We start from the raw sequence: 23828 nt of genomic DNA on the forward strand, positions 1-23828 counted from the left end.
TGTAATACTCTTTGTAATACTTTAAGAAATAAAACAAAATTAAATTTAAAAAAAATCCAGTTAAGAGTCATCTTTGCAGGGAAGAAAAAGTGGCTCTACTGATATTTTCCTTCTTTTTTCCCCCTAGGGTATTCTGCAGAAAAGAAATTCTGGTTAAAAGGTAACATAAAGAAAGACAGTTTTAATGAAATATTACCAAGAGTCTAGAAAATCTAGTTGAATAGTAAGTCCATCAAATAACATTAAAATAATGTACCTACTCAAAAATTATCTGCAAATCTCAAACTCTGCTTTGCTTAAAGCAAATCACACTAGGGAAAATATGGGATTCAGAATAAATTCCCATGGTGGTGATCTACTTTCTCTTCTTTTGATAACATATCTCATCCCCTTAGCCACTTCCACTTTTTCCTTTCAGGGTTTTTTTCTATCTGGTGTAGACTGAGAGGACTCCATTTCATCTTTGCTAGCAAGAACATTAGATTATGAAATCTAACCTATCAGTGGTTGTATTTCCTGCCTTCAAAACCTCATCTGCAGTGGAAGAAAAGGAAGACAGAAAGATAGAAAATTAGAAAAGAGAATCCAAAGGGAGGAGGGATCCTTACAGTGTATGAATTCCTGGATCTGGCTCTCACTTAGCTCTCTCCTATCCTTCCTCTTTCTGCTATATCAGCTTGTAAACCAATCCTAGTACATAATCTTTCTTGATTTAAACTACTTTGAAGTGGGTTTTTAGTACTTATAATGCAAGTCCAGCTAATACAGTGATATAATGGAAAGAAAACACACTGAACCAGAGGCAAAAGAAACCTGGAGGAATAGGTCAGTAAGCTTGGTAGGTAACTTCTCTGAGTCTCAATTTCTCATCTATAAATATTAGACAGATTTAAGATTAAAAGAACGTTTTAGAAATGCATTTTTTTAAACCTTCAGAATATATACTTGCTCCTCTAATGGTGCCTGTTATCTCTTACAGAAGTATGACAGTATTTTGAATGCTAGAAAAGTATGTAGCAAAACAAAGTGTCCCTAAAACAAAAAAAAAGCATTATCTAAGTGTACTGAAACTTGAATGTTTAAGCCATAGTTTCACTGGTTAATAGATTATCAGATGTCTACTGCATGACCTCAATCTTTCTTCTAAATACTCAAAAACCTAACAGATAAAAATACACGTTCAACTGTAGTTTGTTTATGTGCCAATTGAAATTTTAAGCCACAGGGAGAAAATTATTAAAAACTTAAAGAATTTAGAATTATTAGCGCTAAGTTAATTTTCAATAAATATTTAAGCAAGCATTTAATAAAAAATAATCTTCAATTTATAAAAAAATGTCCTTACTTTGTAATGGACTGACAAAAAGCTGCTACTTCCTCGTTCTGCACTTCAATTTCTTGTAGAAGAGAACTTCCAGTTGGCAAACTACTGGTCCCATTTGGGTCTTTCTGTAATCAAAAAAGTATTTTTATTTTAAAAGTAAAAGATACCCAAAATGCTAAATAGCAGCATAGTACAAACACATTTTTACAAAGATATGGAGGTAAAATAAATGACATTAGTAACAGTTTTAAATTATGGACTTTTCTATCCATAAAAGTAATGCCAACTAAGCTTTATTTTAAAGTTCATTGGTTTTATTTGCTCAAAAAGTAGAAAGATGCTGTTCTTTGTGTTGGTTAGTAAGAATGTAATGGTAGCCTGGCCGATGTTGCTCAGTGGTTGAGTGTTGACCCATGAACCAAGAGGTCCCAGGTTCGATTGGGCAGATGCCTGGGTTGCTCGATTCCCAGTAGGAGGCAGCTGATCAATGTTTCTCTCTCATCGATGTTTCCATCTCTCTCTCCCTCTCTTTGAAGTCAATAAAAATATATTTTTAAAAAAAGGAAAAAGAATGGAATGCTGAAAACATTTTCATTCAAATACTTCCTGAAACAAACACAAAGTTAACAGCTGAATGAAATTAAAGGACTAGCCCTTATTTTACAAAAATGAAGAGAGAAGCCTATTTGGGACTTCCCTAATAAACCAGGAATTCTATATACAGGGTGGGGCAAAAGCAGGTTTACAGTTGTGAGTACACAAAACAGAGTTTACTCTTATATATTATTTATTAATTATTGTATTATTTTCCATACAAACAACAGTAAACCTACTTTTGCCCCACCCTGTATTTAACTTAGGCCTTCAATTCCAACAAAGCAGCTGGTTCCTTACACAAGACAATGAGATCTAGGAGTTAGTGGACATTTTCTATGATAATAAACTTATACAAACAATCCGATAGTCCTTCAAAAGTTAAGTTTATGTCTGATCGAAATTTGTGTGCAACATTTAGGAGATAAATTCACCACCCAAGCAAAGGCAAATTGCAGAGTTCATAAGTAGAGGCATTTTGGTTACTACATAAAAATACTTAATTTGGCACAAATTTCAAATGTAAATTTTCATTAAAATTAGAATTAGAATGTTCAACCATTAAAAATTAAGTGAATCAGCCCTAGCCGGTTTGGATCAGTGGACAGAGCAACGACCTGCAGACTGAAGGGTCCCAAGTTCGATTTCAGTCAAGGGCACATGCCCAGGTTGTGGGCTTGAACCCCAGTTGGGGGCCTGCAGGAGGTAGCCAATCAATGATTCTCTCTCATCATTGATGTTTCTATCTCTCGCTCCCTCTCCCTTCCTCTCTGAAATTAATAAAAATATATATTTTTTGAAAAGTAAGTGAATCAGAGCACAGTGTATAAACATCAAGAGTTGTAATGGATTTCAATGAACATTTTGTCAGAAAGTTAAACTGGAAACTTAGGGCAATAATTCCTTTACGAATTTTCTTCTTTTAAAACGTGGCAGAGACCTTTCTGCTAGAATGTGATATGCACATTTGGGGAAGAAAAAAAACAAACAAGTCTTGAGTTCCAGAAAATCACAACTAAAAATAACAAAGCTTATAAGAAAAACAGAGGTAAGGCTGATTACTCAAAATCATTGTAACTTCATAACCAAAGCCCCAACTAACACAATAAAAAGATCTTATAAAAATACTACCAAAATGAAGTCTCCACTTGAATTTGTACCTAGCATTATCCTGGAGCTCCTGCCTCCTCATTTATGATATGGATTCTTGAGGGCATTTATTAAAAATATCATCTAGACTATAGATTTCTTCAATAAACAAAGTTCTTAATGCAAAGAAAATGTCTTCACAACAGTTAATGTATTAACTGCTTCACCAGAGAGCTTAACACTGTGGAATATGAAACCATTCTTAAAGTTACTTATCCAACTACCATTTTTACTAAATACACTTCTGCAAGATTTTCAGTGTTTTCCTTAATATTTTCTTATATTACTAATACTTTCTCTTTAATTGTCAGAAAGTCTGATTGTTTTAAAATGTTAATATGCTGATAAAGATTATGTGTGAACTAATGCTACTTCCCCATTATACTGACATCAATCTCATATTTAACAATTACATCCATTAATTTGTGTTACAGAAAAAAAGCACTGGAGTAAACAGACCATACTATCCTAAAATACTGAGATTTGTTGTTCCTAACAAATCCTTTGGTCTGACATTCCAACCTTGTCATAATCTAATCCAATCATATTTCTGAGAACTTCCTAAATGATTTCTATGTCCCAGTTAGCTTGAATCATATCCTGTTCCTAATAAAACACAAATGAGCTTTCCTGCCCTCTGAAACTTTGTCTTCAATGCTTTCCTCGTAAATTTCCCTCAGAAGTAAAAAAAAAAACAAACTATTAATTTTAAGGTCCAACAGAATGCCACTTCATTTATAATGTCTTTTTTATGTTACTCAGTATGAAGCAATTCTTCCCTCCTAGCTCTTTTAAGTACTTACTTAGCCTGAACCAAACACTGCATCATTATATCCTATTTAATATTTTTCCTAATGTGAAAGCTCCTTAAAGATAAAAATCAAATTTTACTGAATTTTATATATTTTTTAGAACTTTATATGTAGTTCAGAAGGCACTCAACCATTGGTTCAATTTGTTGAATGTTTTGTTCCCTCTAAAAAAAAAAAAGTTAAAAGTCATTTAACACTTCACACCCATTAGAATGGCTACTATTAGAATGGCCCGGCTGGTGTGGCTCAGTAGTTGAGCGTCAATCCATGAACCAAGAGATCCCTGCTTTAAATCCTGGTCAGGGCATATGCCCAGGTTGTGAGGTTGTGGGCTCGATCCTCAGTGGGGGGTGTGCAGGAGGCAACTGATCGAGGTCTCTCTTTCATCAATGTTTCTATCCCTCTCCCTTCCTCTCTCTCTCTCTAAAATCAATTTTTTAAAAAGATACTTTCTTAAAAACAACAACACAGGAAACAAATGATGGTGAGAATGTGAAGACAACGGAATCCTTATGCACTATTAGTAGTAATGTAAAATTGTACAGTCTCTGTGGAAAAACAGTATGGTGGTTTCCCAAACAACTAAAAATAAAACTACCATATAACCCAGCATTTTCATTTTGGAGTACATACTCAGAAAACTTGAGAGTAGTTCTTGAAGAGATATTAGTACACCCATGTTCATAGTGGCATTATTTACAACTAGAGGCCCGGTGCACAAAATTCATGTGGGGGGGGGGAGTGTCCCCTCAGCCTGGCCTGTGCCCTCTTGCAGCCCAGAAGTCCCATGATGGATTGCCCCGCAGAGGGAGGCCCCGCCCACCAGGGACTCCCTCTGCGGGGTATCATGGGGCAATGGTGGGGCCCCCGACCAATCACACTGCACCTGCCTTGGCTGGCCTGGCACCAGTGGGTGTCATAGCGTGGTCATCTGGACAGTCATTCCACTGTTTGGCCATTAGGTTGATTTGCATATTATACTTTTATCATTATAGATAGCTAAAATGTAGAAGCAACCAAGTGGCCATCAACAGATGAACAGATAAGCAAAAAGATATATACATACAACACAGTATTATTTAGCCTTAAAAAATAAATTCTGCAATATGCTACAACATGGACGGACCTTGAGGACATTATGCTAAATTAAATAAGCTGGTCATAAAAAACAAATACTGTATGGCTCCACTTACATGAGGCACTTAAGAGTATTCAAAAATCAAAAAGACAAAATGGCCCTAGCCGATTTGGTTCAGTGGATAGAGCGTTGGCCTGTGGACCAAAGGGGTCCCAGGTTTGATTCCAGTCAAGGGCTCGTACCTTGGTTTCAGGATCCTCTCCAGCCCAGGCCCTGATCAGGGCTCATGCAGGAGGCAACCAATCGATGTGTTTCTCTCACATCGCTGTTTCTCTCTGTCTTTCCCCTCTCTCTTCCACTCTCCCTAAAAATCAATGGAAAAATATACTCGAGTGAGGATTAACAACAAAAATAAAAAAGACATGCCCTAACTGGTTTGGCTCAGTGGATAAAGCGTCGGCCTGCGGACTGAAAGGTCCCAGGTTCAATTCCCGTCAAGGGAGGGCATGTACCTTGGTTGCGGGCACATCCCCAGTAGGGAGTGTGCAGGAGGCAGCTGATCGATGTTTCTCTCTCATCGATGTTTCTCTCTATCCCTCTCCCTTCCTCTCTGTAAAACATCAATAAAATATATTTAAAAAAATAAAATAAAATAAATAAAAAAGACAAAATATATAATGGTGGCTGCCAGGAGTTTGGGGGAAGAAAAATGAGAAGTTGTTTAATGAGTATAGAATTTCAGTTTTACAAGGTAAAAAGAGTTATAAGGATAAATGGTGGTAATGGCTGCACAACAATATAAATGTATTTAATACCACTGAACTGTAATCTTAAAAAAGGCCAAGATGGTAAATTTTGTTACTTGTATTTTAGCACAATCGAAAAAATATTTAGCAATTACTGAGCATTTATTACATGTCTGGCTTTGCTGTAAGCAATTTACTAGTAGATATATATACATTATTTCTTTCTAACAAAGTCCTAGTACAGGGGTGGGCAACCCCTGGCACGCGTGCCAGATATGGCACGCCAGTAACTCTTGCTGGCACGCGAAACCCTCTCTTATAATCTTCCATTTACAATTTTTTTCTTAATATCGACTTTTTTATTTTTCAGATAAATTCAGTGTAGGTGCATCTTAGATAAATAAATAATTTTACATAACAAGTTACCTTAAAAACCATAGACATGGATTGATGTGAGAGGGGAAAAGCAATTTCTATGCCTCTGCCTTAACTCTCCCTGCCTTCCTAGATCCGACCAGTGTTTTGGTTTCATCCACATACGCTTGTGAATCTTTGTTCTCAGTGATGAATTTTGTTAAGTCTCGTAATAGGAGTAGCCTGACGGATGAAAGTAGTAGCTCGTGCATATCTCTGAAGGTGACGAAACATAAACCGATGTAAAATCTCTGTCATCAGTGATGCAGCAGCAAAAGTCCCACTGATAATATCAAACGGAGTCATAAAGTTTTCTGTCGGACTATCAGTGTACATGTATACATTAAAAAATAAATGTATTTTTCATCATCATATACTGTGTTTTTGTCGCTCGAATGAATTTTATTAGTTCTTCAAGGTTCTTCACATACATACACCTTAAGAGATATCAAGTAGGCGTAACATGTTCTCAAAAAATTAGGGTTGGCACGCAGAAGAATTTTGAGTCAGAGATTTTGCTGGTTTTGGCACGCACTCACAAAAAGGCTGCCCACCCCTGTCCTAGTAGGTGGATACTATTATCCCCATTTTACAGATTTTTAAAAAATGAGGTACAGAGAAATTAATTAACTTATATAAGGTCACACAAGTAATATATTCAGAGATAGGATTTCAACCCAGGTAGCCTAGCTTCAGAATCGCATACTTAATTACCATACCAATCTACCTCTCAAGTCTCTTAAAAAAAAATAATGCAATGAGAAAAACAACATATGACCTTTGCAGGAGCAATGTTATAGAAAACCTCTATTTTTGCTTGACCCAATAATCATCTTTCCTTCTTTAACTGTTTTGCATGTTTTACTTAACAGATTTTGAATCTCCTTAGTGACATTTCTAGATTTTTCAAAAATCAAATGTTGCATTTTTTTACAGTGCCATTCATGAATTGGGTCCTTCCTTTCAAGCAGGTTATAAGTTTCAATGGACAGTGAAAAAAATAGATTATAATAACTAACTCTCTAGTCATACATTAAGGTAATAATAGGCTCTGGGAAGTTAACTCAAAAGTTCTGTCCACAAAGTAAAAAATAGCTGGGCTGCCAATTATTTTGTCTCATTTTATTAGTTCTTCAAGGTTCTTCACATACGTACACCTTAAGAGATATCAAGTAGGCGTAACATGTTCTCAAAATTTTTTTTTTGTTTTTCTTCACTCTTTTTAAAAAAAATATATTTTTATTGATTTCAGTTTTGTTTTTCTTCACTCTTTTTAAAAAAATATATTTTTATTGATTTCAGAGAGAAAGGGAGAGGGAGAGAGAGATAGAAACATCAATTATGAGAGAGAATCATTGATCAGCTGCCTCCTGCATGCCCTTTATTGCAACCCAGGCATGTGTCCTGACCGAGAATTGAACCATGACCTCCTGGTTCATAGGCTGATGCTCAACTACCAAGTCACACCAGGTGGGTTCTCCACTCTTTTAAAAAAAAATTTTTTTAATTTTACACCTTGTCTCTAAGCTCTTGCCCCTAATCCTTCTCCACTCTACTCAAACAACCTAAGCATCCAAGTATCTCTTTTCTCCATTGATCTTGCACACTTTTATGTGGCACTCAAGGCTTTGTATTTTGTACTGCAATTTATGTGCATACACAGCCTGTCTCCCTCTTCTAACTCAAATTCTTTAAGGATGAGGTTTGCAAATTATTAATATTTGTAAACCTCACAATGTATAGCCTCAAATATTTTTCAATGAATGAAAGAGACAAATGATAATCAATAAGAAAATAACTGCTAATGCTATTATCCAATATATGGAACAAAGAAAAGTCTGTTGTGGAAGATACTGAGTTCTCTAGTAAATATATTAGGCTTGGAAATTTTTAATCATAATCTAGAAATATTTCATTCCAGAAATTCTATTCCAGAGCTAGAGATCTAGATTTGAGGATCATTCATCCAATTTCTGCAATTTCCTACAGGGAAAATTTATGTCTGCTAATCGCTGTCAGCCTCCATCAGGATCACTGAGAGGGCAATATCCCAGCCAAAGGGGTTTTGGGTCCAAGTTCCATTAATAGGAGACAGTCTTTTTACGAGGCTGAGGATTGCACTCATTGAAAATGAAGCTGGGACACCTCTCTCTCTCTCTCTCTCTCTCTCTCTCTCTCTCTTACACACGCACACGCATACACTCACACACACGCGCGCGTGCACACACACACACACAGAGATTGGTTGATTTATTATATGAAATTAAATCATGTAATTATAGAGAGTGACAAGACTTGAGAACCACAGTTGGCAAGCTGGATACCCAAGAGAGTCAAAGGTATAGCTCTAGTCTGAATCTGTCAGGCTCAAGACTCAGTAAGAGCCGATATTTCAGTCTGAGTCTGAAGGCAGGAAAAAAATCCATGTTACAGCTCAAAGGCAGTCAGACAGGAGGAGTTCCTCATGGGCAGGAGTGTCAGCCTTTTTGTTTAATTAAGGCTTTCAACTGATTGGACAAGTCCCACTGATATTAGAAAAGGTAATATGCCTTTATTCAATCTACTGATTCAAATATTAATCTCATCCAGAAACATCCTGACAGACACACTCAGAAGATCTGACCAAATGCCTAAGCACTCCGTGGCACAGTCAAGTAGACACATAAACTTAACCATCACAGCCTCTCAACCATAAAGACCCATGGAGTCACATCACTATAAAAGTCTAAACCAGTAGTTTTTAAATTCTGTATCTTGGAGCCTAAAGATACAGAATTGGAACAAGAGAAAACAGGTAACAAATATTAAAGACAACCAAGAACAAAACTTCAGGCAAATGCCTATGTTTAGAAGCTAGACAAAGGAAAAGGAGTCAAAGATCATAGGATAAAAAATAGGAAGTATGATTAACTAGGGCAACAGAAGAGAAGTTTCAAAAGAAGGATGTAGTCAATTGTTGCAAATGAAACAAAAGGGATGGACAGTGAATGTGGTCACTAGATTGGCAATTAGTAGTCATATGACCAGAAATAAATTTCTGCAATATGATGGGAACAATAGAGGACAGAGAAGACGGGAAAGGAAGTAAGTACAAATTCCCTTATAAAAAATAATGGTAGAAAATACTTTGGGGAGACAGGAATAGGAAAAGAGATGAAAGAATTAAATTTTGGAAAAGGGAAGGAATATCTCTTTCCTCAATCCAGAAAGAAGGGCAGGTCTGAGTTGGGCAAGTACATACAAAGAATAGCCTTCACCTCAACATTAAAAAAAAGAAAGGGTAATGAGGTCATCTACTAGAAGAGAGGTGGAAAGAGTTCATTAGGGGATTAAGGAAAGCAGTGAAGATTTGAAATGATTCACAAAAACTTATCAGTATATACTTTGTAAAGCAGTTATAAGAATATGGGAAAGGTTTATGCCTACAAAAGTCCAAGGTTCATGCCACATTACCCCAAAATTAGATGGAACACAATACTAAGTTTTAAATAAATATACCATAAGCATTAAATATATATAAGTTACTATTCAGAACTTGGTTACTTCCTTATTGGAATTTTTTTTTAAGAATCCTTTTATTATCCTTTATTTTTAGATATATTTTTGTTTATTTCAGAGAGGAAAGGAGAGGAAGAGAGACAGAAACATCAATGATAAAGAGAATCATTAACTGGCCACCCCCATTGGGGATTGAGCCCTGCCCGGGAATCAAACTGTGACCCCCTGGTTCATTCGTCCACACTCAACCACTGAGCCACACCAGCTGGGCTTCCTTATTGAAAAAATTTTTTAAAATTTACAGAAAAGACTTCAGTAACCTATCAAAATAGAGTATTACAATCAGCTAGGTAATAAAAATCATGTTTTGTTCAGGTTTCCCTCACCTTTAAAATTAATAATAGACAATGGGAATATAAGTTTAACATTAATATAATTAACTTTTAGAAAGAGTAAATATCCACAGAACTTTGCAGAACCACTTCTATGAAAATAATTTAATTCATTACTCAAATATATAAATGTGCTCAAAGTAGCTAAATATATAGCTATTAACTCAAAGTCTGATTTAAATTTAAATTGCCATAAGACAGTTTTAAGTAGTATTCCTTTTCTTGGTTTTATTCACAAAACATTTGAACTAAAGTATTTAGATTATTATTAACAAAACAAGACATTAAAAGGAAATAGGAAGTAAGCTTGCTGAGTAAGAAAAACACCCTTCTGAGTTTTCACCACAAAGCATAAAATTCTAACAGCTTTGAAAAGAATAATTAAGTACATAAAGTAACTAAAGAAAACAGACTTCACAATCTTATTTCCCAACAAAATATATAAACCTCAGGGGAAAGCTGTTAATTAGAGATGAATAGTGTAGAAAAATTAAAAGCTCCATCTAATATTTGTGCCACAAACTTCCAACATTACTAGTGTTCTGTTTGCCTCCCCCTTTTTGGCTTAAATGAAACCAAACTTTAACTTCTTGTACACAAAGAAAATGATAAAATCTTGTGTTAATAAAAGGGCTTAGAACTTTTCTTTAAATATAGAAAACCTTTTACAGCATTTTTAACAGGTGCACACCAAACTTCTGATTGAAGACCTTCAGTAATTGTACATTAACAGCCTATTGGCTACTTTTATAAATACCTTTGTTGACATTTACCTATTATACCTGCCCCCCTGAATTTTCTTTCCTTATTTTACTTTTGGGTACAATAAATTTTAAAATTAAGTTACTAAATTGAATTTCAATTCACAGAGAAATATATAAACAAATAAGATTTGCTTAATTTTTAAAAATATATTTTATTGATTTTTTACAGAGAGGAAGGGAGAGGAATAGAGAGTTAGAAACATCGATGAGAGAGGAACATCGATCAGCTGCCTCCTGCACACCCCCTACTGGGGATGTGCCCACAACCAAGGCACATGCCCTTGACCGGAATCGAACCTGGGACCCTTCAGTCCACAGGCCGACGCTCCATCCACTGAGCCAAACCGGTTAGGGCGATTTGCTGAATTTTTAAGTTTTCCATAAAATATTTAACTTTCAGCACCTGCTATCACTTGTCTCTATTAAAATTTAACACAATGCTTGCTACTTAATGTAGCATAAAGTAACATGCTTAACGTAGTTAACATATTGAAAATTTTAGTATCACTATTTCTTCTTTATTAGAATACTGTGGGCCCTGGCTGGGTAACTCAGTTGGTTAGAGCATAGTCCTATACACCAGAGGGTGGTGGGTTTGATTCCTGGTCAGGGGACATACCCAGGCTGCAGGTTTGATTCCAGGTTGGGGCACATGCAGGAGGCAACCAAACAATGTTTCTCTCTCACATTGATGTTTCTGTCTCTCTCCCTCTCCCTCTCTCTCTCTCTCTCTTTCTCCCTTCCTCTGTAAAATTAAAAAAAAAATTTGTAATTATAAAAGCAAAATACAAATCTGCAATTAGGTATATTATATTTGGAAAGGAAAAGTCTAAACCCTGCTGCCTCTCTTCTGAGGGAAGACATCCTGCCCAGCCACCCTTAACTAACTCCCTCTCCCTCTCTCTCTCTCTTTCTCCCTTCCTCTCTGTAAAATTAAAAAAAAAAATTTGTAATTATAAAAGCAAAATACAAATCTGCAATTAGGTATATTATATTTGGAAAGGAAAAGTCTAAACCCTGCTGCCTCTCTTCTGAGGGAAGACATCCTGCCCAGCCACCCTTAACTAATTTTTCCAGATAGTTAAGACTATATGAACTTGACAACTACACCATATAATCAATAATCAATAATAATAAAAGGGTAATATGCTAATTAACCAGACGACCTTCTGGATGTCCTTCCTTCTGGACCAAGCTGCAGCGGGCGGGGGCCGAGGCAGAGGTGAACAAATTTTGTGCATCGGGCCTCTAGTCCTATATAATAAAAGGCTAATATGCAAATCGACCGAACGGCAGAACAACTGGTCGCTATGACACACACTGACCACCAGGGAGCAGATGCCCAATGCAGGAGCTGCCCCCTTGTGGTCAGTGCGCTCCCACAGGGGGAGCACCACTCAGCCAGAAGCCAGGCTCATGGCTGGCGAATGGAAGGGCGGTGGTGGGAGCCTCTCCTGCCTCCAAGGCAGCACTAAGGACCCCTTGGGCATAGGCATCCGCCCCCCTAGGGCGCAGGCCAGGCTGAGGGACTCCTCACTCCCTTCCCCGTGCACGAAGTCGTGCACTGGGCCTCTAGTAGACTATATTTCCATTCCCCACTTTTATCCATATAGGTGATTAAAGAGAGTCCTTGCCCTAGCTGGCTTGGCTCAGTGGATAGAGCGTCGGCCTGCGGACTGAAGGGTCCCAGGTTCGATTCCAGCCAAGGGCACATGCCTGGGTTGTGGGCTCAATCCCCAGTGGGGGTGTGCAGGAGGCAGCCGATCAATGATTCTCTCTCATCATTGATGTTTCTATCTCTCTCTCCTTCTCCCTTCCTCTCTGAAACCAATAAAAAAATATTAAAAAAAAAAAAAAGAGAGAGAGTCCTTTAAATGGTTTTTCTCCTGTCTCTCTGGGGTTATCCTCATTCCCTCCCTTCCTGTCATTCATTCATGGTTAAAAACAATAAAACAATATAATGAGGAACAATATAACAATATAAAAAATAAAATGAGAATTTCTATAATGGAGCTAAAACCACAATTCCTTGTTTACCTTGAAAAATAAGAGATAAGAAAACGTAGGGCCACATATAAGAAGTCATGGAGAAACAGATAAAAATTATTTTAAATGCCTATCAGTGATAGCCAGATTCTTGATTGGAAGTTCTTTCAATTTATAATCCTTAAAAAGATAACAGTAACAGCAAGCAATTTTTCAATTGACCAAAACACATTGAATCCTTTATCATACAATGTAAGAGTCACAGCACACTTAAGAACCAGAAAATAAGATTCAAAATGAAAAATATTTTTACCTAATAAATTATGCACACAAATATGAATTTTGTATTACTACTAAGTTTGATAAGTTAATTAAAAAACAAAACACAAAACTGTACCTGAGATATTTGGCCCTGAGTTGTTCGAATATTTAAAGATTGGCTTCTTGTTACCATTGCCCCAGAAAGAGATTTTCCATTCACCTTTCTTTCAAGGTGACAACTTGCTAGTGATCTCTCTTCAAGAAGAACAGCATCCCAAGGATCCTCTGCTAGCAAACCTGGAACGTTTTTCTCTTCTTCATAGTCTAATACCTCCACACTGTCCACTTTAGGCTTACTTAGAGGATCTAAGTCTAACCAGTCAAATTTACTGATATCTTCAGACTTTGGAGATACCTGTAGACTGCTGATTGTAGCTTTTGAATTTGTTATTTCCAAATCAGTCCTTGCTTTTCCATTTTTTAAAAATGCTGATGTACTAGCTATTTTGTCAAACAGCTTTGCCATGTCAGGACTGACTACTGGACGACAGATAGGTAAGCTTCCTTGTGGATGAAACTGTGTGGCCGATGTCAAAGGATATGAAAAATATGGGGACTGTCCTGGAAGACTTAAATATATAGGTTCTGTGGATGGAAAAGTAGGCATTCTTGGATTAAAGCCGTTTTGGAATGCAGTCTGTTTACTATTATAAGTTGACTGATAAATAGAAGGTAAAGTATAAGTGGAAGGCCCAGATAAACCAGTTGGCCACTGTCCTCTCTGAATAGTAGGTCTAAGATACAGCTGCGCTGAAAACGAAGGGCTCAGAATAGGAGTAACTGGCATTGCAGGTGTTTTCTTTGTCTCAAAACTGTCATCTAGCAATAGTTTCTCCAGTTCAGCTTGGGTTAGCTTTTCTACATCAATATCAACTGCTCTTTTTTGGGTATCTGATTCAGGAAACACCATGAGGTCATAATCCTGTTTGTTATAAACTTGTGCTCTTTGTCTGGTGCTGCTTGACAACTCAAAGCCTCGCTGATTATCAGTTACTTGTCTACCTTTCTGCAGTTTTGCTAAAGCCTCTGCTTCCATCTGTAACGCTTCTTCTTTGTCCACATCTTTTGTTCTTGTTGGGTCCAGATGTGAAGATGAACATTGCTTAAATCCATTGCTGCTGGATATCTGAGCCATGTCCACTTAACAGACCAACCTTCCTCTAATCTTTTTTTTCTTGTAGCTCCCAATAGCAAGACCTATACACAAAAATAAACATAATACTCAATTAAATTTTTTAAACACAAATTTTATTTTTAACCTATAATTTAGTTAGCTTTTAAGCCACTTACAAAGACACTACCAAATAAAATAAAATGAAGTTAGGGGTGAAAGAACACTTAAAATTTCTTATACACTCACTGTTAGGTTAAGGAAGATATTTAGACATAAATATCTTGACTGCCCCATTCCCAGGAAAGCTACAACAGTAAATGAACTCAACAAGCTTTCACTTCAGCTGTCACAATAGCTACCATAAACCAGTGGCAGTTCTGCCAGAATTCTTGACATGAAATGGCTTAAATGCTAGTCACTAATTTGCAAGGGTTCCAACAGGATTTACTGTTATGCAAATAGCAAATCAAAAAGAGTTTCAATCTTTTGCTATTTGTTAAACTACTCAAAAACCAATTAGCAATAAAAGTACTCAATACTTAGTCAATAAAATTAAGAAACTAATAGTCTATCAAATATCATATGAAAAACTATTCAGTTTATCACATAGTTTTGATCACACTTCTGATTATATTTAATTAAAATCAGTAGTTATAATACTAAATTTTTTTCTAATTGCTAAAATATTCAGAAGACAGCTTATTAAACTTTCTCATAGATCAGTTTTATTTTTAATTTATACTTCTCTGTTTAAGAGAAACACTTAATTCAAATCAAGATTACCCTGTGAAGTAATAGGACCAATTAAAGGGTTAGTTATCTACTGTGTAACAGAGGGCACATTTCCTGCTTCTAATTAGTATAATACAGGTGTTAAGTGTGGGTTCTGGAGTCAGACCACCTTAATTTATGAGGCTGTACGACCTTGAGCAAATGAAAACTTTTTCATGCCTTAGTTTCCTAACTTCTAAAATGAAAAAAGTATCTATTTCTTAAATTATAAGGATTAAATGAAACAATGCAACTCAAAGTGTTTAACCATTGGCCTTGAGTATAAGCACTAAATAAATGGCACCTATTATTGATCTAATCTAGTATGAGATACACCTAGTTTGTATTATTGATCTAATCTAGTATGTGATACACCTAGTTTGAAGACTTAGAAAGCAAGAGAGCTCCTGTTTACGTCCTTTTTCTAGCACAGTGCTTGTCTACAGTATACACTTACTAAATATTTAATGAAAGGACATAGGAAAACACCCATAGCAAATTCAAATTAATATAACACAAGTGAAATCCTAAGTGTTGAGGTAATACTAAATTTAAAAAAAAAGTAATAGTGATGAGAACATGAAGAAAGAGGTATCCAAGGAAGACAACCTTTGCAATTCTTTTATACAACTACTAGAGGCCCTGTGGGGTTCCTCGACCTGGCCTGTGGGCATCCGGCCAAAACCAGCTCTCCGAAATCCCCTGAGGGTCCCAGATTGTGAAAGGGTGCAGGCCAGGCAGAGGGATCCCACTGGTGTATGATCGGGGCCAGGGAGGGACCGGACGTGGGAGGGCTCCAGGGCGTGTCTGACCCATCTCCTGTCTTGCCCAGTCCTGATCCGACAGACCCCAGCAGCAAGCTAACCTACTAATCAGAGCGTCTGTCCCCTAATGGTCAGTGCATGTCATAGTGACTGGTCTAACAGTCGGACACAGCCTATTAGGCTTTTATTATATAAGATAGCTGAATTTGAGGCATTTCACTGAAAAGCTATTCCAAATTTTTCCCTTCTGTGGTAGACCACAAACTAGGCACAACGTACACTTAAAATTTGTACACTTCATTGTATGTAAATGTTTTTATCAAAAGAAAAAACTGGCCCTAGCTGGTTTGGCTTACTGGATAGAGCGTCGGCCTGCAGACTGAAGGGTCCCGGGTTCGATTCCAGGCAGGGGCACATGCCTGGGTTGCGGGCTTGATCCCCAGTAGGGGGCATGCAGGAGGCAGCCAATCAATGAATCTCTCTCATCATTGATGTTTCTATCTCTCCCTCTCCCTTCCTCTCTGAAATCAATAAAAATGTTTTTTTTTAAAAAAAAACTGGACACAAATATTGACTCTTGCTAAATATGCACAAAGTAATTAGAGGAAAGTACTAATATCTACAATTTACTTTAAAATGCATAAAAAAATAAGATGAATTGATTAATGGAGGGATAATAGATGAATATGTGATAAGGGAAGTAAGGAAAAATGTTAGCAGTAAAGTCTATGTCAGTGATGGCTAACCTATGACACGCGTGTCAGAGGTGACACACGAACTCATTTTTTGGTTGATTTTTCTTTGTTAAATGGCATTTAAATATATAAAATAAATATCAAAAATATAAGTCTTTGTTTTACTATGGTTGCAAATATCAAAAAATTTCTATATGTGACACGGCACCAGAGTTAAGTTAGGGTTTTTCAAAATGCTGACACGCCGAGCTCAAAAGGTTTGCCATCACTGGTCTAGGTGGTAGGTATGCGGGTAGTCACTTTGAAATTGTTTCAACATGGCTAGATTACTGAATATTTTCAAAATAAAATGCTGAGTGCAGGGGGAATAGACACAAATTCCTCCCATTCCAGTATACACTGCCCTTTGCAATGTGACTTTACTGCTCCTCCCATAAGGAGGTGGGGTCTACTTCTTTACTTCATCTAAGCTGGTTTTGTGATTTTCTTTGACCAAGATAATATGAAAGAACTGACACTGTGGGAGTTTTCAGTCAGGGTCATAAAAGGCCAGTGCTTCAGCTCTTCCTTTTTTGAGTGCAGCCACTGTCATGTGAATACTTATAAAGAATGAAAGCCAGGGAAGAGAGGCCCAAGCAATAACTAGCACCAACCACCAAACATGTGAGTGAAGTCACCCTCTTAGACCATTCATCCATAGTCCAAATGACCACACCCACATGAGTGACCCAAGGCATGACCAGCAAAAGAAACCACCCAGCATAAGTTCAAGCCAAATTGCTAACCCACAATATCATTTTGCAATGGTTTGTTACACAGTAATAGAAACTGATAAACCTTTTATTTTTACTTTTAGAACACAAAACTGAAGTTACTTACCTATTTAATAACAATAAATTTCTGTTTTAACCAGGACAGTCACCAACACTACCTTCCCTTTACAATTCAGAGAATGAACAGTTCCCTTTTCCTTTCTAAAGCTGCTCCCTTTGCTTATATCCTTAATCCCACTAAATTCCCCTACTTCTTTATAATGATTGCCTCCTTTGCATTATTTATTTCTCCTTTACTTGCTTTTCGGCTCCTTTGCCATAAAAATGTTCAAGTTTTCTCCATACTGAGGGGAAATCTTCTCAACATTCTCCTTTAGACTCCAGTGCTTCCATCTCCATTTTCTCCTTTCAGGGCCAAACTTCTCAAATGAGTCCTTTCTTTACTCATTCTGTCTTGGAAAAAATCTACTTGTCCTTCAGGGCCCAGTTCAAATACAGCTTTTTGCCTGAAGCTTTTCTTAATGCAGCTCCTATCAGAATTCATCTTTTTAACTCAACTAATAATTCTTATCTTTATTTTGTAGACTTTATGCTGCTTTTGCCTGCTCGGCATCCTTTCTTCTGGTAGTGGTATCTATAATTTCCTTTTTGGAAACTACTTATCTCCCTTTTATTCCATCTAGTTTGAATAGGGCTGGACCGTATTTTCACCCCATCCCATCTTCCCCAACCACTCCAGAGGATCCAAGACTAGCCAATCACAGTTAAACCCAGGACTTCTGAAACTTTGTACAGGAAGCTCATCGTTGAGGTTGCTAAGCTGATAGGGTGTAAGCCTGACACTGCTGTATTGACTATCTTTGCCTCCACTTGAGGAGATGCTACCTGAGAATGTGCATCCAAGCCAGAAGAGAGCAAAGATAAATGAGACAGATTCTGGATATTACATTAAGCATCTGGATCTAACCCATATTCAAGGTCAGTCTTTTCTTTTATGTGAAGCAATAAAACCCACTCTTTGCTTTAAGCCATTTTAAAGTTACTTTCTGCCATGATAACCAAAAATATATTTATTAACACAGAATCTGTAACATGCATGTCCACCTAACTGACTAAAATATGCTTCTTAAGTGCAGAGGCCTACTTTGCTGTTTTTCTTCCCTACAACATTTAAAACCACCTTGCTTAATAAATATGGAACTAAATTTAATGAACATGTGTGTTAACAGGAGGGACTAAGGACTAATGAACAGTCCTGAAAAAAGGATTTCAGATCTCACAAGAGTATGGAGGTTTTATTGGAGAAATGAGTTAAGTGTAAATTGCCTGTTACTGAACACAACACATTGCCTATTTTTCCCCCCACAACATCAGATGGACAAGAACAAAATAACAATTTACAAAGATATAAAGATTCATCTTCCACAAGCATAACGACACTGTTATTTAAGTATTCTCCTGGCTCCCATATTTGATAATAATATGACATTGTTCTGAAAGGGGATCTGGATTTTTTTAAGTGAGTTTGAGATACAGTTTATTCGATGGAGAACATACTTATTCCAAGTATTTCAAATTAATGTTATTGCTCATTTACTAACAAAGGTATAAAATTAATAGCCTGAAATACATTTTAATAATGAATGTGGTGTTTCACATTATCAATTAATTTGCTTGCTCAATTCCTGGTACCAACCCAAAATAGTATGCTAAAGTATACAAAATAGTATGCTAAAGTTAGTATATGCTAAAGCAAATTCAACTCAGTGATAGTGATCTATTAGCAGCTAAATTACCATACTTTAATTTTCCATGTGAATACTCAAATGGTAAAAAGGACTTTAAAAATTGTCCAAAAGTAACCCTGTGCTTCAGCTATTTTCCTGGGGCTGCTGTACTGACATGCTCCATTAATTTTTAAAAATGAAACTTCATCTGATGACAAACATTTAGCAGGAAATAATTCCCTGCATGCTAATTCAAAATGAAAACTTCAATGCTAATGTTCTCCTAATTCAAACTGGGAAAGACAATATAAGTAGTGTTTGAATGATGGCTGTATACCATCTGCCAAAAATTTCCCAACATAAAGTAACCCAGTAATGAACTCAAGGCCGTAGCTACTTTAAATTCTTCAAAAGAGGCAATTAAGCTATTCAGTTAAACTTTTGGATACCATTTACAGACCCAAAAGAATTAGTTTAAAAGCTCTTGGCTTCTTCTGCAATAGACATTCATTTAGAATTTAAATTTAAATCTCAGGAAAAAAATAAAGTAAGCCAGCCTTGCTACTCATCTAAATGCTCCCATCTTAAAATTAAAAAAAAATAAACTAAGAAAATGGAGAAACAATGATTTAAGTTCAACAATACAAATATATCTCGTCTACAATGAAAGAAAAAATAAATCATGGTACCTCCTTGGAATTGAATATTATGCCACCATTAAAAATAAATTTATGAAGACTATAATAACTATGGAAAATATGTTAAAATTGTAGCACCCTAGCCAATTTGGCTCAAGTGGATAGAGCGACGGTGTATGGACCAAAGGGTCCCAGGTTTGATTTCGGTGAAGGGCACATACCTTGGTTGCAGGCTCCTCCCAGGCCCAGTTCCTGGTCAGGGCTTGTGCAGGAGGCAACCAAGCGATGTTTCTCTCACATCAATATTTCTCTCTTTCTTTCCCTCTCTCTTCCACTTTCTTAAAAAAAAAAAAAATCAATGGAAAAATATCCTCGGGTGAGGATTTAAAAACAAAATTGTAGTAAATATACCTTAGGCCAAACATTGCTTTAAGCATTATATTAACTAATTTAATCCTCACAAATTCTATTAAGTAGCTACTATTATTATCCCAAGTATACAAATGAAACTTAAGCACAAGTTATATTATCTGCCGAAGTTCATAGCAGCTAGTGGTGAATTCAGGACTCAAATTTAGGCAGTTCTAATTCACTATGATATATTTTAATGTTAACAATTATCTAGAATCATTAAGTGTCTAAACATACCTCATTCATTATAATTGTCAAGTTTCTTCCTTAATCTTGGGGTTATTTCTATATGCACTAATAAATTTTATTGTTTCTTTTAATTCTACCATTAAGTAGTTAATACTGCTAGTTAGTTATAACATGTATCAATTTATTGGTTAATTGTTTTATCACCAGATGACCAGCAAATTTATAATTTCATTGAGGGCATGAATTCTTATTTTATTCATCCTCTACTCTCAAACCTACTATAGTTCTTGAATGAATGCACCAACGACTCGAGAACTTAAGACATCAATCCTTTAACAAAGAAGTTCAAATTCTGAAAAAAAAGAACATACTCAGCCTTGGCCAGTGTTGCTCAGTGGTTGAGTGTCAAAGATCACTGGTTGAATTCCCAGTCAGGACACATGCTCGGATTATGAGCTCGATCCCCAGTAGGGGGCATGCAGGAGGCAGCCAATCAGTGATGTTTCTCTCTCATTGATGTTTCTATTTCTTTCCCTTCCTCTTTCTCTCTTTAAAACCAATAAAATATTTTTTAAAAAAGAACATACTTAAAGAGCTCATTTATTTTCTCTCTTTAAAACCAGTAAAATATTTTTTTAAAAAAGAACATACTTAAAGAGCTCATTTATTATTAATTCAACTAAATTTGAAAAATCATGTGGTTGAGTTTAGTATAAACAAGTGGTAACAGAAAATATTAACTTGTAAACTAGAAAGGAGATGGCAACAGAAAACTAAAAATAGAAGAGAAGTACTCTATCTGTGCTAAAAGGAAAAACTCCTATAGACAAGAAGATAATATTCTCCTATCTCTACTGATTCATGGAGGGAAAAAACTCATCTGACAAAAGAAACCAAGTACTTTGGGGGTAGGCACTATACAAATTTGTCAAAGAGACAAAATGGAAGACTGTCCAGGTGTTGGGTGACATTAGGTTAAAGCAGCACTATTCAAAAGAAACAGAACGCAAGGCATGTTTGAAATTTAAAAATTTTTATATTTATATTAATGAACAAAACAGATAAAATTAATTTTAACATATTTTACTTAATCCAACATATCCAAATTATTATTTAAATAAGTAACCCATATAAAAATATGAAAGGGTTATTTTACATTATTTTTTAAAATATATTTTTATTGATTTCAGAGAGGAAAGAGAAGAAGTGAAAAACATGAATGATGTGAGAGAATCACTGATCGGCTGCCTCCTGCACACCCCCTACTAGGAATCAAGCCCACAACCTGGGCATGTGCCTTGACTGGAATTGAACTGTGACTTCCTGGTTCATAGGTCAATGCTCAATCACTGAGCCACACCAGCCAGGCTACATTCTTTTTTTTATACTTAAGCCTTCAAAATCTGGAGAAAAACATGAATGATGAGAGAGAATCACTGATCGGCTGCCTCCTGCACACCCCCTACTAGGAATCAAGCCCACAACCTGGGCATGTGCCCTGATTGGAATTGAACTGTGACTTCCTGGTTCATAGGTCAATGCTCAATCACTGAGCCACACCAGCCAGGCTACATTCTTTTTTTTATACTTAAGCCTTCAAAATCTGGTATATATTTACACTTACCACATTTCAACTTAGACTAGCCACATTTCAAGTGTTCAGCAGTCAAAGGTGGCTAGTGGACAACACAAGATTAGAATTTATGAAGAAAGGAACTAAAAGCATGATAAATAAGCTTCATTATGGTAAGGAAAATTTATCTTTATGGTAAATTTCTTTATGGTAAGGAAAATTTATCTTCACAAAAGTTACCCCTTCCCTCAGGTCAATAAAGTATTCCAAATATCTAATAGTTATTTTTCAGAAGGAAATTTTATATTTTTAAGTCCCACAAATGTCACATAGCCTTTTAACTAAAGCCTATCTTATCATCTTTGAAAACTTTTTAAAGTATATAATTTCCAATTAATCTTTTCTACAATTAGAAAAACTTTAACATTCTATAGAGAAATATGTTGACAATGCCACTGAGCCACATTGGCCGAATAGGATAAGTTACAAAAAGATTAAATATTTAAATGTAATAAAAGGTAATAAAATCAAAAGAAAACAGAATGCTATGTAACCTCAGGATGAAAGGAAGCTACCCTAATATGGCAAACAAGCACCAATGAATTTATTAATTTCTTCAATAAATATTTATTGGGTGTATACTATAAGCCAGGCACTGTTCTAGGTGCTGAAAAGTAAAATAAAATAACCAATAAAAATGTCAATGAAAAGACAATAAACTAGAAAAAAAATTTGCTACTTATATCACAGAGAAAGAGGTAACTTTACTAATACATAACAAGGAGCTAATAAAGGAAAACAACCATATGGGAAAGGGGCTGAAGAGTCTGAAAAAGCAGTTCACAATAAAGATGTTTACTCTTGAGGCAATAGCAATTTAAAAGTTACACTAAAGCTAATATAAACCAAATTGATAACAAACTTACAGAGAAAGTGAAAAATATTCAAACCAAAATTTATTAGATACATAAAACAGTAAAGAAAATTTTATAGTAATTTTTAATGATGTCACATAAGTGGAAAGGTTGAAAAATTAATGAACTAAGCATCCATCTTATGAAAGAGAAATAAGAGCAAAAGAGCCCTGACAGGTTTGACTTAGTGGTTAGAGTGTCAGCCTGTGCACCAACGGGTTGTGGGTTCAATTCCTGGTCAAGGGCACGTGCCTGAGTTGCAGGTTCAATTCCCATGCACATGCAGGAGGCAACCAATTGATGTGTCTCTCTCACATCAATGTTTCTCTCTCTCTCTCTTCCCTACTCCCTTCCTCCTTTCCAGCCTTCTAATCAAATCTTGGTCTTTCTGGTGACCAGTCCCCATCCTGAAGCTATCTAGGGGTCCCCAACACTAGAAATCTCATTAGCATACAAAAGACTCTTCTTATCACTCTGGTGATTCCCAGGGCTTTATATTATTTAAAACATGTTTTGGTTGATACTTTAGAGACAAAGGGAGAAGAATGGAGAGATAGAAACATTGATGAGAGAGAAACATCAACATCAATCGGCTGCCTCCTGCATGTGCCCTACTGGGGATCGAGCCCGAAACCCCAGCATGTGCCCTGACCCAAAATTGAACCGGGGACCTCTTGGTTCATGAGTCAACGCTCAACCCTGAGCCACACTGACCAGGCGATTCCCAAGGTTTTAGAAGTTGCATTGCAGGAACTGGGGATAAAGACCAATTTGTTGTTGTTGTTAATCCTCACCTGAGGATATTTTTCCCATTGATTTTTACAGAGTGGAAGAGAGGGGGAGAAAGAGAGAAAGAAACATCAATGTGAAAGAGACATATCCATTGGTTGCCTCCCACAACCAGGCCGGGGATCAAGCCTGCAACCAAGCTACATGCCCCTGACTGAAATTGAGTTTGAGGGCTTACGTTCTAACCTCTGAGCAAAACCAACTAGGGCAAAGACAAATTTTTTTATTATTGTTATATCACAGTTCATTTAATGAAATTATATATAGCAATGCCAATGAGCAAATTAAAAAATTTTAATAGACTAAACTTAGAGACAATGTTAATGGAGAGACAAATATACATATGATTCCATTCATATAAAGTTCAAAAACATAAGAAACTAAATTATATT

General features: G+C 36.2%; 1 protein-coding gene and 1 pseudogene across 1 annotated transcript in view; one reads left to right on the top strand and one right to left on the bottom strand.

The window, feature by feature from the left end:
• The window catches only part of PIK3C2A (phosphatidylinositol-4-phosphate 3-kinase, catalytic subunit type 2 alpha), a 67676-nt gene extending 53399 nt beyond the window's left edge, over positions 1-14277 (bottom strand). Inside the window, exons 1-2 of the mRNA XM_005883309.2 lie at positions 13155-14277; positions 1346-1449 (exon numbers count right to left, since the gene is read on the bottom strand). Of these exons, the coding sequence (XP_005883371.1) occupies positions 1346-1449; positions 13155-14213 (1163 nt within the window). The 5' untranslated portion in view covers positions 14214-14277. The remainder of the gene's footprint in view (positions 1-1345; positions 1450-13154) is intronic.
• Positions 14278-18073: 3796 nt separating this feature from the next.
• The window catches only part of LOC106724267, a 10114-nt pseudogene continuing 4359 nt past the window's right edge, over positions 18074-23828 (top strand).

This window comes from Myotis brandtii, unplaced genomic scaffold (genome assembly GCF_000412655.1).
Source record: "Myotis brandtii unplaced genomic scaffold, ASM41265v1 scaffold782, whole genome shotgun sequence".
NCBI classification, from domain to species: domain Eukaryota; kingdom Metazoa; phylum Chordata; class Mammalia; order Chiroptera; family Vespertilionidae; genus Myotis; species Myotis brandtii.